Source organism: Charadrius vociferus, unplaced genomic scaffold (assembly GCF_000708025.1).
Source record: "Charadrius vociferus isolate BGI_N301 unplaced genomic scaffold, ASM70802v2 scaffold263, whole genome shotgun sequence".
Classification (NCBI taxonomy): Eukaryota; Metazoa; Chordata; class Aves; order Charadriiformes; family Charadriidae; genus Charadrius; species Charadrius vociferus.
Genome location: NW_009647769.1, coordinates 1,356,188 through 1,375,243, shown reverse-complemented (window position 1 = coordinate 1,375,243; position 19,056 = coordinate 1,356,188). Strand labels below are relative to the sequence as shown.

The window sequence follows — 19,056 nt, the reverse complement described above, 5'->3', positions numbered from 1 at the left end:
CAGCAGTGTGATTTCAAGCAACAGCATTGCTAAATTAATTTTGACGGGGTTTTTTTTCCCCTGAATTCTGGTGTGTATAGCCACTTTTCCCTTTGTTCTTTAGCGGGAGGTGTGCTTTGTCTTATTAGGATGTTTTGCCCATTGGTGTGCTCTTCATTAATCGAGAAAATGTATTAAGTTTCTTTTTGCTCATATTTTCAATTACGTTTTCAATTACGGTTTTCAATTATCATTAGGGATCACTAATCATATGTGAGAGGGAATTGTGCTAGACACTTGACACACACAGAAGAGACCTTTACCCGAAGTGCATAATACCAAAGTATAAAGACCATAGGTGGTGTATGGATACAGACAGTTGGAATCACAAAGAAATAATTAATTAGTGTTGGGTAGCACAATAAGCAACAGTCTCTACACATCAACATTTCAATTATCTCCAAATTGCTTTGAGCTATGTGTTTCAGGGGTGATTTTTGAGCAGGGAGGAGGAGTTTTGATGGGGGCTGTTTATTTCCTCCTCTGCATAATCTTTGCATTTATGATAATGGCTCTTCAGAAAGACTCAAACCAGAAGTGGTCATTTTGAAGCAGGACTGTTGTGATTTGTAACATTTGAAATATTCCATACCTGCTCAGCTCTGGAGCCAATTTAACAAGGTTGAAATAATTGTGGAAGTGAGTGGGGGGGGGGGGGGTTAATAATTCCCCCCCCCCCCCCCCGACATTTTTCAGCTAGGCACTCAGTAGGGAGCTGCCTGGGTACACATTTGTACTGTTCCAGCCAGGTTGGTAAGTGAAACGTAAAACTGGCCCTGTGGGATAAGATGCAAGTTTGCAGCAGGTTTTGGAGCATTTGAGATAGTAAAACCCTGTAGCACGTGGTGGTTCATGTTGTGCTTCTCCATGAGGTAAAGGGCTCACCTGCTTTGCAGTTGGGAAGCTGGTAATTCGCCTGCTCCTTCCCTTCAGCAGCTGGGAAATGATTCGGTCCTTATGGGGTGTTTTTAGGTTGTTCATGTTCTTCCACGGTAAACCTGAGAGCTGGGGCATTAAAATTTTATTTCTGTGTTATGCATACTTCCTAACCCAGGGAATTTCACCCACTTTCTGGTTCTAAAAATTAAGCGCAAGATGGTTTCTTTTGGCAGATTTACAAATGTGTGGGTTACTGAGCATGTTTCTTTTCTAATAAAATTTACCTGTAAGTTATTTTCTGTTTGGTACTCTGTTCCCATGCTAACATAAATTCAGGTCTTTGTTTTGGGATTTGGTCAATGGTTTGCCTGTCATCTGCCTCAGCTCCCTTGGGCTGATTTTGGACTCTTATTTTCTCTACAAGTAACAAGGCTCCTCTCTTTATGGAGGGCTAGTATGGGCAAGGTTTCTCTTATTCTCAATTCCAGAGGCAGGGTGAGGTGCTAATGCTGTATCTTACCTCCACGCACCGGTTGTGTGTTGAAACAGTCTGCTTAATGGCATTTTGGGTGGGTTAGATGAATGGACAGTGGAGTGGATTGAGAACTGGCTGACAGATAGAGCTCAGAGCGTTGTGGTTAGTGGTGCAGAGTCTAGTTGGAGGTTAGTAACAAGTGATGTCCCTCAGGGGTCAGTATTGGATCCAGTCCTGGTCAATATATTCATCAATGATCTGGATGAAGGGGTAGAGTGTACCATCAGCAAGTTTGCTGATGACAAAAAACTGGGAGGAGTGGCTGACACGCCAGAAGGCTGTGCCACCTTACAGAGTGACGTGGACAGGTTAGAGAGTTGGGCAGAGAGAAATCTTATGAAATTCATCAAGGGCAAGTGTAGGGTACTGCATCTGGGGAGGAATAACCCCATGCACCAGTACAGGTTAGTTCCAAGTGCTTTTCTGGGTTTGCTGACCAGGCCCACAGTTCATGGCTCTCTTGATAGGAATCCCCTGCTTATCAGCAATGCTACACTGTCTGGTGGTGAGTTCCTTACCTGAATCAGAGATAAATCGTGACTAGGAACTATTTCTCTATTTGAGAAATACATCTCTCTACATCTCTCCTATGGAGAAAGGCTGAGGGACTTGGGTCTCTTGAGTCTAGAGAAAAGATGACTGAGGGGGGATCTTATCAATGCTTATAAATACTTAAAGGGAGGGTGCTGGGAGATGGGAACAGTCTTTTTTCAGTGGTGCCCAGTGATAGGACAAGAGGTAATGGGCACAAAATTGAACATAGGAAGTTCCATCTTAACACGAGGAGGAACTTCTTTACTTTGAGGGTGGCAGAGCACTGGCACAGGCTGCCCAGAGAGGTTGTGGAGTCTCCCACTCTGGAGACATTCAAAACCTGCCTGGACGCCATCCTGTGCAACCTGTTGTAGGTGACCCTGCTCTGGCAGGGGGGTTGGACTAGATGATCTCCAGAGGTCCCTTCCAACCCTGACCATTCTGTGATTCTGTGATTTTGGATGGTAGATTTTTTTTCCTAAGTGGTATTTGCTCTTTTTGCTGGATCTGGCCATTAGGAATGGGAAATCAACAGCACTACAGTCCTTGCTGTTTCCTAAAAGCCCCTTGAAACCCTGTGTTTGTGTGTGCACCCTGAACTAGTCGAAAACAACATACCTTAATCAACATCCTTTTTCTTTCAGACTTATTCCCAATCTTTTTAAGACATCTAGCAATTCTCAGTTAAGATAGTTAGGGCAAGTTAATGACATGTAGTCAAGTGTCAATATTCAAAGAAGAAAAAAAAAAAATGGTTGCCCAGAAGATAGTGCTGTCTTGAATTTGAGGTAAACCTTTGTTTTCCTGAAGCTGCATTACCTTTTTTTTTTTTTTTCCTGATTCAGCGCTGTATTTATCTGCTCTCATTTTGAGTAACTCTTTTTCCTTTGAAGGCAGCTGTGAGGTTAGGCGGTTGCTGCACCCCGTGCCAACATTAGAAGTAGAAATTAGGTGTTTGTATGCACTGTCATTCCGAGGCCACTTCAAAAGCTGCTCGGGTGCAGATGTAGCCTGTCAGGTAGGCTGTGAGGGGTGAGTGTTAGGCCACCTGTCCCCTCCGTGCTCAGAGATGGCCAAGGCACAGTTACATGACAGTTTTCACACCACTTCCATACCTTGTGCGTGTGACAATATGCTGCCTCTCTCTTTTGCTCCTTCTGTTTTGTCTCTTTTTCTCTGTCTTATTTTTTTTCCACCGTGGCATCTTCTTCTTGATGTTACCTGGCAAGAATCTTCCTCTTCCCTCTGTATTTGAATCATTAGATTGTAAGCATTGTTGGAATGAAATGTGAGGAGGAAAATGTATCCCTGAATAAAAGAGAGAGCCGGATCCAGCCTAAGCACTAGGTCCTCTATAGAGGAGAGCAAAGTCAGTGTCTCCAGAAGTTTTCTCATTCCTAATTCTTAAGGATTTTTGTTGCCAAACACTCGAGAGACTGAGGGATCACATCTGTCAAAATGGGCACCAATGGAGCTATTGACGATAAACAAAAGATGTAGCCTTCCTGGTTGCAGAGATCATGGGACCTACAGGAGCATAAGGATCTATAGTATTATGCAGATATATAGGTGCCTTGTAACAATAGTATACGGAGAAATGGCTTCCCGTTACTTGTGTATCGTTTCAAAATCTGACTGTCTTCTCCAAACTGTTAAAGGGGATGAAAACCAACCAGGAGGAGGAAGGGAGCTGGGTTTGATTTGGACTTTTATTAATCTGTCACAAAGCTAAAATTTCATAATGTAGTTTCCTACTTTAAGTTAGGTTAGTTCAAACCAGTTCTGACCCAGGCACTGCTGCACTGGGTATCTTTAAGTATATTTCTCCAAACAATGTAGTGTAATAAGTGTAAGGACATAATTATATTCTCCTACTGCAATACAAAGATACACTGTACTATATTGTTTCTTATTTCCATACAGAACTGAGATGCTTTTACAATAGCTGGCAACGAGCTGTATTAAATACAATTGTGAAAACAATTTACAGTGGGCTTGCCAGCATCATGCTGCATTTCCAGAAGGTGTTATTATGAAAGGAAGACTAATTAAAGTATGAGGGAAAATGGAAGAGGAAATTGGACCCGAATCATGTAGAGCTCTTAGCCTGCAGCATCTGTCAATGTTGCAAATTCAGGCCTTTTATATAGTGTTGAAATCTGAAGTGCCAGCTCCTGTAGAAAATATAGTGAGCATCTTCTGCATGTCTTGCCTGGCCTGTGTTATGCTGCTAGAGGTAAAGAGCAATGCTGTTTCCCACTGTGGCTGTGTGAAGAAGGAAAATGTCCTTGCTACATGCCACCCAGCAGGTTTTGGCTGTGCAAAACATGTTTATGTAGCTTCTTGTCATCAAATTCTACTGAGATGAAGGAGCAAATGCTGGCATACAGGATAAGAAGGGTATAATACTGAACCACAGAAAGTTGAGGTTGGAAGGCACCTCTGGAGACCGTCTAGTCCAAGCCCTCTGCTGAAAGCAGGGGTGGTGAGAGAGGGTTGCTCAGGGCAATGTCCCATCATATTTTGAATATCTCCACAGCCTCTCTGGGCAACCTCTTCCAGTGAGCGATCACCGTCACAGTAAAAAAGTTTTTTCTTACGTCTCAACAGAATTTCCTGTATTTCAGTTTGAATCATCAGCCCAGAGCAACATCAGCAGGCCCTGTTGCTCTCCAATCTCTAATTTTCCCTCACAGTTGCATCATTTTTAATCAACAACTTCTTATTTTTGCTATAGTATTTGATCACACAGCACCATCCCCCCTCCCAGCCCCACCAGCATCCAAGTCTCATCCACAGATGATGCATCCTGATTTTCAGGCGCTGCAGATGGACCCTTGCCTATGTCGGGAATGGTGTGAAGTTATCACTGCTACCGAGCACCATTACCTGGAAGCCATGCTGGAGATGTTGATATTGAATTAACAATGTTATTCATCCTTTCACCTGTCGAGAAGTTGAGGTTAGGAGGCTGTTCTAGCAGGGTCATAGCATGTTGAGGTTGGTCTTACTGCACACGGTTATTTAGAAACATAAGGAGTAGAGAGGAAACATGCCCTTAAACACATGACTAAAGATGGCCAGTGGCCAGAAAGAGAAGATACAAAAGAAATGAGGCACAGTCTCATGTACGGACATGCACAAACAAATGTGTAACTGTGCTTGAAATCAAATCTAGATTTGATTTTTGAATGCCAAGTGTGTGACATTAACCACAAGCTTGCCCTTCCTCTTGTAAAGACTGAAATTCCTGTTTAAATGTATTTAGCTTGGAGTAAGCCCTGTATCTCTGTTCTTCGTTAAAATCAGAGCTTCGCTCTCTGGTATCATTTAGCACACATCAAACTGTGTGTGCCATGGTTAAATTACTTTCTACTGGCTTTGGACTAGCTTGGGATTTCTGTATCGAGGGGGTGTAAGTGTACCCTAAACAGTTACTGGACCAGAGCTATCAAAACTCTGTTTCTGTTGTTTTGTATATTGTTTCCTGACCACATCCAGTCAGGTTTTTTTTCCTGTCATATAGGTACACTAGATAAAAACTGGATTAGTTATTTAAAAAAATAATAATTTGTATATGAGTGACAATCTGAATGCTTTACTAGCTCCTTTTTTAGGGACGCATAGTCATAATCAAAACCACATAAGCAAAGATTTCCTCTTTCTCATTATCAGGCATGATTCAGGAGCATAGGAAATCTTTGATAAACACTGACCTATCAAGTGCAACACGATTCTGGTAAAAATTTACGGGAAAGATTTTAGAGGAAGGTAAATTGGATTATTAGGTGACGTGGGTGGAGTTTCCCTCCGTGGAAGTGTTACTGCTGCTGACCCAGAAAACCACAAGGAGCTAGGCAGCCATTTAGTGGGTCTTCTACCCTGAGCAATGGTAAATGGGTTGCAGGAAAGATCTTGGCTTTCCAAGTTCAGCTGGTACAGTGATGAGAATGATCTGGAAATTATTGAGATGTCTGTCTGAATTGTTAAAGCCCAAAGAGGGAAGCTAAAAAAATAAATCTGTTCCATGGCATCTTCTGACTCAGAAGCACTGGTTGTGGTAGAACGGGAAAATCCATCTGATTCACTAAGTCAAATGACAAAAAACTTGTGAAGGCTGAAGCTATTAAGGCAATTTCTACTAAATGCATGCTGTTTTGACAGTGCAGACAATTCGTTTCCTTGTTTTATGGCCACAGTACCTTATCATGGTGTATTTTCTTTAATTTGAACTTTTTAAAATAAATAAATAAATAAAATTTATTTATGCAAGCTCCGTGGGGAACTGGGACATTTGGTCATCAGTGCGTGCCACATTCTAGAGCAGTAGATGTCCACTGCCTGCCTCATTTTTGTTGGTACCACATATTTATTTATTAATAGTTTCAGAAAAAAAAAAAATCTTGTATTTGTAATTTCTAAAAGGTTTGTAAAATGTTTACTAGGTGACTCCTGGCTGCCACCATATGGGATCGGGATGAAGTACCAACCACAAAGCATGCTTTCTATTACTGCCTCGCTTTCCCATCAGCTGGTATGGGGTAGGTCTTTTGAACTGCACACTGCTGTCAGCTGAAAAGATTACGAGAGTCAAAATAGTTTTCCACTACTGTCAAGTCCAAATGGCTCCTTTGCTGTGATGCTAATATTGTTGGTTGTCTACAGAGACACAAACATGGCAATGCTTGACCCTGCCTCGGGGTTTGATCCTGTATTTTCTTTAGATGTGTCTTGAGTGTAGATGCTTTGTTGTGGCTTCTGCCTTCTCTCTGGCTGGGTTTCCCTGCCACCTCTTTGTGATACCAGGAAGGTTTATGCAAAAGCCCAAAGTGATTAAAAGAAGAGGTCTGCCTGAAAATTAACACTTTTAGCCAGATCAGTTCGCTGACTGCCACCAGAATGCACAAACCTGATTACTCCTTGTCTGAGGGCTTCCTTTCAGTCTGTGCAGCAAGCTGTTTCAGCTTGTATCTAGACCTGACACATGGGAAGCACTGGAAACACTTAGCTGGGAATAGTAGGGGGAAGAGTGCCAGCACTGAAGTTTTAAATTTTCTTAAGCCCATCATAAAATCACACTCTCAGTTAACTAGAGTACATTGTGTGAGGTATGAAGCTCATTGTTAGACCAAATTTGTCAGCTGCTCAAGTGTACAGTGTTTCTTGGGTTTTTTTAAGGCAATGTTCTTTCTGCCCTTTTATAAAAAACATACTTTTGAGAAACTCAGCTTTACATAGGAGTTGGATTCTAAGAAAATGCAATGCTTGCAATCAAAGGACTTTGAACAGTATGGTGTTGGACGCAGTTTGAATGCTGCAATGCATTGTACAGCTTTTGATTTACTGGTGATTGCTGGTGGGAGTTTTACTGAATTACTACACATTGCAGCTCTGTACAGAATCTGATATTAATACCAAAGATCAGTGTCTGGGTTCTTGCCAAGTACAACAATCCATATCTTTCTTTAGGAAAATTTTATGATCGTGAAGGATGTGCATCTTTGCATAGCTTAACTCTTCTAAAGTGAGAATCTGCATCCATTTGGAATACTGCTCTCTCTGTTTCAAATTCAGGCCTGTTCCCTTCCCCAGCTCCCTAAAAAATGAGGCGACACTTTTTTTTTTTTTCAATTCTACATACAATATAAAATAACAATACAACAAATTAATGTAATAGTTGAGCATTAATAATTACTGCACCTTCCCTGTATTTCTGCACTGGACTGAATTTAGCAGCACAGAATCACAGAATAGTAGGGGTTGGAAGGAACCTTCGGAGATTACCTAATCCAACTCTCCTGCCAAAGCAGGTTCACCTAGAGCAGGTTGGACAGGAACGCATCCAGGTGGGTTTTGAATATCTCCAGAGAAGGAGACTCCACAACCTCTTTGGGCAGCCTGTTCAAGTGCTCTGACACCCTCAAAGTTTTTCCTCGTGTTGAGACGGATTTTCCTGTGTTCCAGTTTGTGCCCCTTGTCCTGTTGCTGGGCACTACTGAAAAGAGTCTGGCCCCATCTTCTTGACACCCACCCTTTAGATATTGATAAGCATTGATGAGATCCCCTCTCAGTGTTCTCTTTTCCAGGCTAAACAGACGCAGGTCTCTCAGCCTTTCCTCATAAGGGAGATGCTCCTATCCCTCAATCGGCTTAGTTGCCCTTCGCTGGACTCTCTCCAGCAGTTCCCTGTCCTTCTTGAACTGGGGGCCCCAGAACCGGACACAGTACTCCAGATGTGGCCTCACCAGGGCAGAGTAGAGGGAGGAGGATGACCTCCCTCAACCTGCTGGCTGTGCTCTTTTTAATGCACCCCAGGAGACTATTGGCCTTCGTGGCCACAAGGGCACATTGCTGGCTCATGGTCAACTTGTTGTCCAATATAGCAATATAGACTGTTACATAAAGTCCCATGTCTTACCCCAGTGGTCCAGACTCATTCGTCCCAGTGGCATCATCAAATTCACTGGGGCAAATCCTGCAAGCAGCAGGCTCACCATTGTGCTTCACTCGTGGGTTCCTGATTACTGATGGTTCTTCCATGTTTCTGAAAGAGACAGAATCACGGAATGGTCAGGGTTGGAAGAGACCTCTGGAGATCATCTAGTCCGACCCCCAAGTGTCAATCGCCAGCTGTTTTCCACAGATAAGGAATATTGTTCAGGGTATATAAAAAAAAATTCCTTACTGTTTCTCTTATGGGAATTGGGTCTCGTGTGAGAATTAATCTCTGTGTGATAAAACCATTTGAGCCCCTAGATGGGCAAATAGAGGTAGATGGTGGCTTTTGAGTGAAGACAGCTAAGACAGTGAACACAGTTTGAAGATGCCAAATCATGTGAATCTGCTTTATGGCATGGACACATGCAGACTGAGACACCAAGACAGCTCTTGAATCATGGTGAACTGTGTGGGAGGGAAGAGGGGAAATGACTACAGTTGACATCCAGGAGAACATCCTTGAAGGTATATGAGTACACCAGCATTTTTGGGTTCTTGCTTTTCAGCAAGTTAGTAGCTAAACCTGTGGTTGAGGAGTTTATTGAAGTAAGACTTCAGAGCTGTCCAGAGGATAAGTAGATGATAAGAATTTTTTTTTAATTGAAATTCTGATTATTTCTAACACTGCTGTTGCCAATGTAACATATGGTGTCAGCAGCGTATTTTGAGGAAGGAGAGCACCAGGTTGCAAGAGCACCATGCAGCAAGAGTAAAGAGCTCAAGAAGAAGACCACAGCATTTGTGGAAAAATCCTTATCGGGGGGGGGGGTGTCTGTGAGGAGTTGCCAAGCAGTTTTCTTGCTTGTAAGCAAGGTGTGAAAAAGCCCACAGTGGGTTCCTACAGTTTGTCTGCGTGAAGATCCCATACACCTTCTTCTCACAGTTGGGAGTCTTTTTTTTTTGCTGGGTGCTTAATGTACAGTGAAGCATAACCTCTGCTTTGGCATGCCTATGGGCTTCATAAAGCCTAGGTAGAACAGACAACCACAGCGAGGAGAAGGCTGTAGTGTTGGGGACATGGGATTACGCAGCCAGAAACCCAATGTAGCACTCCAGCCCTTTTCTTTTTAGCCTATTTTTGAAAGGAAACATGATGTGAACATGTGCCATCTTTCTTCACAGAGACACTAACTTCCCGCAGGTATCATTGGAACTGGATGAAAGGCAGTGTGACAAACTTTTGTCTCCATGGAGAAAAAAGGCTGTAACGTGAGTTCAAGTTATCTCTTCTCCTAACCACAGCTGGACAGTCCTCCCACAGGCAACACACACATACCTGTATACCAAGTGTGAACTGCACCTTGTCTGCCAGGTAGTTACTGGATAAGTGAGAAATCTGCAGTACTGTGAATGAGATCCGGAAAATAGGGACTGGGAGTGTATTTGTAGCGTAAGAAGTCCCTGACTCTTCACCTTGCTATGAGCAGTCAGCAGCCTGACTAAAAGACTCAAGGAAGTTGGTTTTGGAGGATGTAAAGGAAGACATGACAATCACATAGTTCAAGAGCCTTTCTTCCATAATGCTCATCACAAAAGCAAATCTCATTTGTTGACAAAGTGCTACAGCAAGATAAGAAGCTAGAACAAGAATGATCTTCAAGATAAGCATGTAGGCCCACAGACTTTTCATCCAATTTTAGTTGCATAGCTGAGGTACCCAAGATGGAAGTGGAGTTCCTTGGTTCCCACTACACTTGTGGACAGTGGAGAGTGATTGGCCTTATCTAAGTTTTGATTCTGTCTCTTTCCATGGACTACAAAGGGAGCCCAGGACAGCCAGCCTCCTGCTGAGAGGACATCTATCAGGTACCTCTCCTTCATAGAGCCATAGAATGGTTTAGGTTGGAAAAGACCTTAAAGATCGTCTAGTTCCATGGGCAGGAACACCTTTCACTAGACCAGGTTGCTCAAAGGCCCATCCAGCCTGGCCTTGAACACCTCCAGGGATGGGGCCTCCACAGCTTCCCTGTGCAACCTGTTCCAGTGCCTTACCACCCTCAGAGTGAAAAATTTCTTCCTAATATCTATTCTAAATCTCCCCTCTTCCAGTTTGAAGCCATTTTTCCTCATCCTATCACTACATGCCCTTGTAAAAAGTCCCTCTCCAGCCCCCTTCAGATCCTGGAAGGCTGCTATAAGGTCTGCCCAGAGTCTTCTCTTCTCCAGACCGAAGAACCCTGACTCTCTCAGCCTGTCTTCACAGGAGAGGTGCTCCAACCCTCTGATCATCTTTGTGGTCCTCCTCTACACCCACTCCAACAGGTCCGTGTTGAGGGCTCCAGAGCTGGATCCTACATTCCAGGTGTGGTCTCACAAGAGCAGAGTAGAGGGACAGAATGACCTCCCTCGACCTGCTGGCCAGGGTACAGCTGGCCTTCTGGGCTGCGAGCACGCATTACCAGGTCATGTTGAGCTTCTCATCAACCAACACTCCCAAGTCCTTCTCCTCAGGGCTGCTCTCAATCCATTCTCCACCCAGCCTGTGTTTAAGCATGGGATTGTCCCAAACCAAGTGCAGGGCCTTGTACTTGGCCTTCCATGGGATGACTGGGCCACAATGGTTGTGTTTCCTATGAAGAAAGTGAGGGTCATATGGTTCTGAAGGCAAGCCGAGATGGCAGTCTTGGCACCATAGACCATATGACTGCAAACAGGAGGGTAAGTGTCAGGGTGCAGCTGCATGATCAGCTTAAGATGTGTAGCTACATGTGTACCCAGGCCAACATAAGGGATTGGGCAGGAGTGCATGGAGAGGTGAAGGATGTGAGATAGAGTGAGATGGTCCCTTTCAACAGCAGCTTAAGTGGATCATGAAAGGTTGCCCTTGGGCATGTAGCTGGTGGGGGAGGAATGAGAATTCACTGGGAGCTGTAGCACAGTGGGGAGTTTCAGCAATTGCTGCACCATGTAGCAGCAAAGGTACCGCATGGTGAGATCTGCCATTGCTTTTGCTTGATCATGCAGGGCCTCTGTGGGCATTAAGTCTCACTTTTAGATAAGATTCATTCCTGCAGGGTTGGCTGCATGCTGTACACTAAGGGCAATGACACCTCGTAAGACTGTTCATATTAATGTACCAGAGAAAGCTTTTTATCTCCATCAGGCAGATAATGGGCTTAATTTTCCAGCTTTATTTTTGCTCAAGACTTTTTCTTCTTTTTTTTTTTTGGTTCTACAGCAGCTGAATAACAGCACAGAGAGCCTCTCTCATGCCCATCTGGAGGAGCAGATTGACCATTTTGCCATGCTTGTCAGTATGCTGGTCTGCTGCGCGTTGTCTGTACTACCTTAGTACGGATGGAGGAGTGAGCATCCTGGCGCCATTATCTCCATTAGAGAACATTCCACTGCAGCTCTGCAGGAAAATGCTGCTCTGATGGGAGCACGAAAGAGATTTCTCCGCTTGTTGCTGTGCTGTGCAGAATATCCCCTTTCTTTTTGCTTCTGAACATCCTTCCTGAGTTTGAGGTGGTGTGCGAAGCAGGGCATGCTGTGAAGTACATTATCCTGCAGCCCTGCATTTGTCAGATGCTATTAAACAGCAGCGAAAGAGAACGGAGGAGCTGGTGAATCTGTCACATCCTGCTTGTTCAAAAGATTATTGTTGCTGCATAATTCATCAAAGCATGACCTAGCAGTGGGTTCTGCTGCCAGAGGTGTCCAGTAACCACTGCTGTTGCAGCTGCCCATAAAATAATGGTCCTTGTTTATGAAAATAGCCTGTCTTTGTGTCTGCCCGTGAGCCTTTCAATTAATACACCTAAAACGGTCAGTCTTGCCTTGGACACAGATAAAATGTGAAGGTCCTATTCAGTGAGAAATGCCACTATTTTGACATTTCTTTGTGTTTTAGAATGGGATTGAAGTAGAGAAATATTGACATTTTCTACACAACAAAAATCCCAGGAAGTTTCAGTTAGGAAATATTATAGTGCTTTTTTTCTGACATTATTTATACAGTGATTTATTTTTTGTACATTCCCACAGTTGAAATATTTTGATTTATTAACAATGAACAAAATATGCCGATCTGCACTGTTCAGTTTTGAATTATTTCATTACTTCCTAATAGCAATTATGTCCCAATAATGAAGTACCGCTCGATGGGAGTTGCAGTTCAGAAGCTTGGCGCATTCCCTCTGGCCCTCTCCCATTGCCTAATTTACATCTCCTGTAGTGCATCATGCAACTTGGTCAGAATGCAATGTGAAATCTTACAGCCTGATGTAGTGATAAAGGAATCAGAGAGGTTCAGGCATTGGTTGCCATGAAACAGCATGCTGCGGCGGGAAAATGGAAGTTTGTGTTCCAGTGTTCAGATTCTTGATGCAATATTGTAGGTCAGCTAAAAAAAAATACTTATGTCAAGTATTTATAGGTTAAATGCTTCCTCTGAGTTTCTGGGATGGAAGATTGGAAATGTAGGTGGCTAGAAAATGGAAAATACCTGCCACAGTTTGGAAATGCACTTTCCTATGCACAAACTGGAGCTGGGATCCAGTCTGCCTAAAATCTGTCTTTGCCTTAGACTCCATCCTATCTCACATACTTACCAGGTTTGCCTAACCCTGTAGCTAACTCTTCATTTAATATCTCCTGGTGAGTCTGAGAGGTCTTCAGGTCCATATCTTGATTCACCAACAGGTTAGGAGAGACATTTCAGGGAGAACAGGTATTTATCTCCTTCCTAAGCTCTCCTATGGGCTGTTTTTAGGCAGTCAGTGGATTTCCAGCCATATCCACGGGAGAAGCCTGGAAAATCAGACGTCATCAAGACTGCTGGAAGTGATGACTTCTCCTGAAATAAAAAAAAGTGGTCGGAGCACTCCTCCAAAAAGGTACAGATCCTCGTGCAGGGCAGCTCCAGGGAGAATGCAACCTGGGCCTCTCACAGCATAAAAGAGGGACCGGACTGACAGGTCATGTCCAGATAACCCAGTAACTGTTCTGCTGGAGCCTGGTGAGCAAGAGCCCTGGGGTCAAAAACCAAATGCAAGAGGGTGACTTCTCTAACCTAGAGTTATTCAGGTGGCATGGGAGAAAACTCTGCTCGTTTCTTCTAAAGACATTTTGCCTCTTCTGTGGTTTAATGTAAAATGCATATCTAGTGCAGGGAGAAGGAGTTGTGGCTCCAGTTCCCCATACCTCCAGATGAGCCTAGCTGCTTTGCAGCTGCGAGGGTTGCTCACCTGAAGTTACACTTGCTTGTGCCTGGTTTGGGCCAGGAGCTCTGCCTTCCTGGCCAGCTGCAGCAAAGATGGTGTCACCAGAGAGGGTACCTCTCAGGGGTGGTGGGTGCCACCTCCAGCCCAAGGACACAGAGCTCTTAACCCGTTGCTTCCCACTTCACCCATGGGTGTATGTGTCATTACTGTTGTCGTAGCCGTCCCGCTAGGCACCTCTGGCCAGGGCAGCTCAGAGGGTTGTCTTGTGCAGGCACCACTGTTCCCTACAGAGTGAGGGGGGAGGAAAGGAATTAGGAAGGCAAGATCATCCTCCTCAGGATGCACTCAGCAGGATGCACGTAGGCAACTGGGCTAGACAGACCTGTCCTCTCTGTCCCCAAGACAAGGCAGCTTGAATTTCAGTGAAATCGTACCGAAATGAGGCAGCTGGCACGGACAGATGTGACAGCACCCACTGCTTTCTGTCAGGTTGTCTTTCTGATGAAAAGATCCTGGTTTCTGGGCAGGGAAAGGAGGGGAGGAAGAACCACAGGGCAGGAGTGCCATTCTGCTTTGCAGGACTTCCTTTTTTCTCCGATCAGCAATATTGTGTCAGCAACAAAATAAAAATAAGACATAGAGAAGGACCCATCCAACGCTCAGTCATAAAATATCTGGCCACCTTCAGCTCCCAGCTTTAGAACATCAAGTGTGACAGCCCCGCAGCAGTTGGGCTATTTGCTTTAACCTCTCATGGGTGGTGAATACTACCTAACAGAGGAGTAAAAAGTTTAGAATTGTAAAATACTCTTCCAATCCTGGTAGTAATTACCTCTTAGCAATGTTAGTGCTTTGCCAACTCAAAGAGAACTAATCCCCTTCTGTCATAGGAAAGAAAAAAAATGTAATAGCTGTGAGAACTGTGGAGCTTATTTTCAAATAGATGCCTCAGCATTTTGATATTTTCTGTGGGATTAACTAGTAACACAGGAAGGCTAATACATATGCAGAGCTTTCATTTGCTTCTGTGACAATTTGCCGAGGGCAAATTGAACTGTGTCATGAGAAACAGTGTCGTTTCCCCCCTCCCTTCCTTGTCAGTTGAAGCAAAAAGACTTGTTAGTAACATAGAAACAATTTACAACTTATCATCAGTTCAGGGGAAGTTTCTCTTAGCTCCTGGCCTCATATTTCTGCTTTTCTTATGTTTCTCTTTTTCTTACCAAAACAGAAAGGGCTGCCATTTTATAAGCACAGAAGCCACATAATGAAAGGTGTAAAAGCGTTGCAGTAAAAGCATCTTTGCTAACATCAAATAGACACTGAAGCTCTTTCTGTACTGATTTGTTACACTTTTCCCCCCTTCAGCCTAGCTGCTTCTAGCTAAAATTAAAAAAAAAAAGATTATTTGCTCTGCTGTACATATAACCCTGGCTCCTAACGATGGCTTTGTGCTGTGCTTTGGTGGTCTTCTGAGGCTGCCTCTGCGAGCATCTGGTGCTGATGGGCATGGGCAGCGATGGCTGCAGAATACTAATGCTGGGGCTGGCTCCCACAAGGCTCCACTTTTGAAAAATGCTTTAGCCATTCAGCGGCCGTGCACCGTGCTGAGCAACAGGAGGGCAGAAAAGCCATGCTCAGGGATTTTTATTTTTTTTTCAATGCAGAGCAAGAAGCCGACAGGACCGATGGCTCTTGTCTTCGCGTTGTTGTGCCCAGGCTTCTTTCAGAGCTGCAGTCATTTATATGCATAAATATCAAGGCTGTCACTTGTTGCAGGCTTTGATAGCATTTGTGTGACAAAGGAAACAGAGGGAGAAAAGAGCTGAACATCTTCTATTCCAGTCTTAGAAAATGAATGGCTGCGTAGCTATGGCGATTACTTTCTTTCTGGTTTTATTAGATCACTGTTCTCTGCGATTTGTTTTCCTTCCTGTCCTGCTGCCCCATGTAAAGGACCACGAGAAGACCTCCCCCCACACCCCCTTTGTCTTTCTCCCACGCTGTGACTATCCACAGGGGATATCTCAAAAGAATTACCTACCAGTAACAATCGCCACAGCAAAGCTTCTTGCCATATACTGACACAGATATTTTTTTTGCTTCAATTTTTTTCTTCCATTAACCATCTGACAAAGTCAATCCACATCACCCCTTTCATGCAGAGATACGAGAACTCTGCTGTAATTGTATTTTAGGTGATTTACTTGATTATTCTGTATCTCCCCTAGGCAAAATGCATGCTTGCTGTTTGCTCTGCATACCATATCTTTCTGCAGCTTCTAAATTAAGGCTGATGGTATGTTTACCGATCATCTCTGGAAAACCCTGCAGTTGCATCTAGCTTTTCTCTGGGTCTTGTGGCTATTCTGTATTGAAAGACAACTAAAATACACTACTTGTATAATACTGTTTTTCCATTAAAGCAATTGCTGAAGTATCACAGGAATGTAATTCCGATGCCAGGAGGGAGGAGGGAGAGGTTCGTACTGATTGCCAATAGGAGGGGAAACAGCCTGTGAGAATCCCCCTATTAAATGTGGTCTGCACAATGAAACGCTTGGGAAGCCTTTCTAAGGCTTCACACATTTAGGCTTTGTGCCCAGGCTTGGGGTCTGAGTTTCAGAACATCACACAGGGGGAACCATTTCAGCAAAAATATCCAGATTACCTGGATAATTTACTAAGCTCTCTTGGATCTCCATTCACATGCATCTTTATTGGCATGTGACTCCAGCAGAACAGAAGTGACAATTTCTCCCTTGCCCTCCAACCAGCCGTTGCTCTGCTTCTGAGCTATCAAAGAGGTTTCAGGGACAACAACAGATAGAGCCCCCATGAACATTCCCAAGGCTAACTAGAGGTTTCTGTTTTCCCCTGAGCAAGTGTAATTTTGTGTGCGTCGTGATTTTACCAGTCTTCCTTAATCTTATAAAAACCTTGAAAAAATATCCAGATTACCTGGATAATTTATAAGCTCTCTTGGATCTCCATTCACATGCATCTTTATTGGCATGTGACTCCAGCAGAACAGAAGTGACAATTTCTCCCCTGCACTCCAACCAGCCGTTGCTCTGCTTCTAAGCTATCAAAGAGGTTTCAGGGACAACAACAGATAGAGCCCCCATGAACATTCCCAAGGCTAACTAGAGTTTTCTGTTTTCCCCTGAGCAAGTGTAATTTTGTGTGCTTCGTGATTTTACCAGTCTTCCCTAATCTTATAAAAACCTTGAAGCAGTAGTATTACAGTCTTGATGGTCTGAAGATATAAACAGTGCAGGATTTGTAGAGACAAGTAATATCTTTTCCTGAAGAAGGACTTGTGTGCCTGAAGGCTTGTCTGGTTTTTTTTTCCCAACTGTATCAGTTGGCCTAATAAAAGATATTACCTCTCCCTGCAAACTTTGTCTTACTTATTAGAACAGTTGCCTCCAGGACACAGAACACTCTTAACTGGGTGGAAAACTCCAACGTCACGGTGATAGAGTGAAGTTCAGTGGTGCGATTTCCATGCCCCGAGCCAGCTGGCACAAATTAAAACAAGGTGGGATGAACACTGTCCACCCTGATCATTCTGCACATCATTAGTGTCCCTTTCACCCGCACTCTACATCAGTATTTTTGTCTTTCCTACCTCTCAGCTGTATGGAGCAGCTCTTTTCTAGCACAGAAATGCACATTGGGTAACATCTTTTGGATGCTACCTCGGTAGAAACAGCAACTCTTACAGTATGCTGGATGAAACTTCTCTGTCTTCTGATGATTTTCTTGGTTGCTATATCTCTGTACATTAGTTTACTGCAGGTGAGCTTGGGAGAGGTGAAAAAAAAAAAAGCCCAGTGTGACTGAGTAGACTGTTTCTCCTTTAAGGATCACCTAAATGTTGACAACTTGGTTACAAATCTTAAAGGATATTTTTCTTTTTATACTCTCAGGTGAACTTTCTGTGGAAGGCATACAAGACCCATTTCTTGTTAGTGTGCATATTATCGCAGACCCAGGTGAATCCAAGACTCTTCAGCAAGCCATCGATAAGCTTCTAGCCTGGATCCATCCAGACCTCCAGCTGTTTCGAGTCTCAGAAAGACGAGTGGCCAAGAAGCGCAGGAAGCCAGGTAAGGCTGGTGTTTCTCAGCCAGCCCTTGCCATCATTTTGTTTCTGCAGGAGGAATATGGAGAAGAACCCATCTTGCAGCTCCACGAAACCTTTCAGCAGCCACCTTGGCATTACCACCACACAGAACGAGTGCATGGGAAGTTCCTCCCTTACATGCCATGCAGCCAGGACTTCTACACTTTGGCTCCGGAGACTCCTCTGTGGGCCATTCGCCCCGTGCACTACGGGAAAGAAATCATCCGCTTCACCATATATTGCAGGAGTGAAAACTTTGTTGACATTTTGAAATTGTATGAGTTAATACTGAAAAGACCAGTATGTCAGAAAAAAGCTGACTTTTGCGTTTTTCCTGTCTATTCTAACGTGGAAATAGACATTCAGTTTTCTGTAAAAAAACTTCCGAAGGGCCATGTGCCAATGCCAACAGAGTCAGCGGTGCTGGAGTTCAGAGTGAAAGACGTGGGGCAGCTTGTGCCTCTCTTGCCCAACCCTTGCAGCCCCATCAGCGAAGGCAGGTGGCAGACAGAAGACCACGATGGAAACAGGATCCTTTTGCAGGTAAGCTCAGTACGCAGGGAAACAGAAGCACATTTATTGGTTTTGTGGAGGAAAGCTTAACCTGTAATGGCAACCAGAAAAGGAGGCTTCTTTTTTTTTTTTCCTCTCTATCCTAGCAGAAAAAAGAACAGTACCACTAAAGAAAGAACTTGAAAGCCCTTGCTGTTGTGTGTAACTAGTCAGGAAAGCAATGGATGCTACTATCCAGATATCAGTCAACCCCAGTTTATGCAAAGAGCGATGTGAGATGAGGTGGCTGTTTAAAAGAATGAGGAGAGAAGGAATTATGAGCCCGAGTGGAGAAATGATAGATGATGGGTGTAGTTTTATAAGAAATACGGGCACAGAACTGACAGGGGTTTATAAAATAGCTCTCAGTTATGAGATTTTTATGGGAGACAAGCAGAATTCCTGATGGTACTCATTATTTTCTAGCATCACAGAGTGACAAACTGCATCTCTCTTTTGCACAGTGATTATCAGGATGGGGAGAGAGGTGGTGAAAGAAAAGAAATGCACCCTAAAGAGCAGCCTAAGAGAGCCGTTCCCACAGCCTCTCCTTTTGAATTAATCGCAAGTGCTCGTAACCAAGTCCTGAAGGAGAGTTTGTTAGGACATCTGTAGGCACCATATCTGGGCAACGTACCGGCATGCTCTGCTTCACTACACCCCATCCGAGGGAGATAAAGGGGATAACAAGCAGCAAGCTTTTAATAGCTGTCTGCCCTGCA

General features: G+C 43.9%; 1 protein-coding gene across 1 annotated transcript in view; it reads left to right on the top strand.

Annotated features, from left to right (window-relative positions):
* The window catches only part of FAM124A (family with sequence similarity 124A), a 129,309-nt gene that overhangs the window by 98,201 nt on the left and 12,052 nt on the right, over nt 1-19,056 (top strand). Inside the window, exon 2 of the mRNA XM_009882389.1 lies at nt 17,586-18,325. Within this exon, the coding sequence (XP_009880691.1) occupies nt 17,586-18,325 (740 nt within the window). The remainder of the gene's footprint in view (nt 1-17,585; nt 18,326-19,056) is intronic.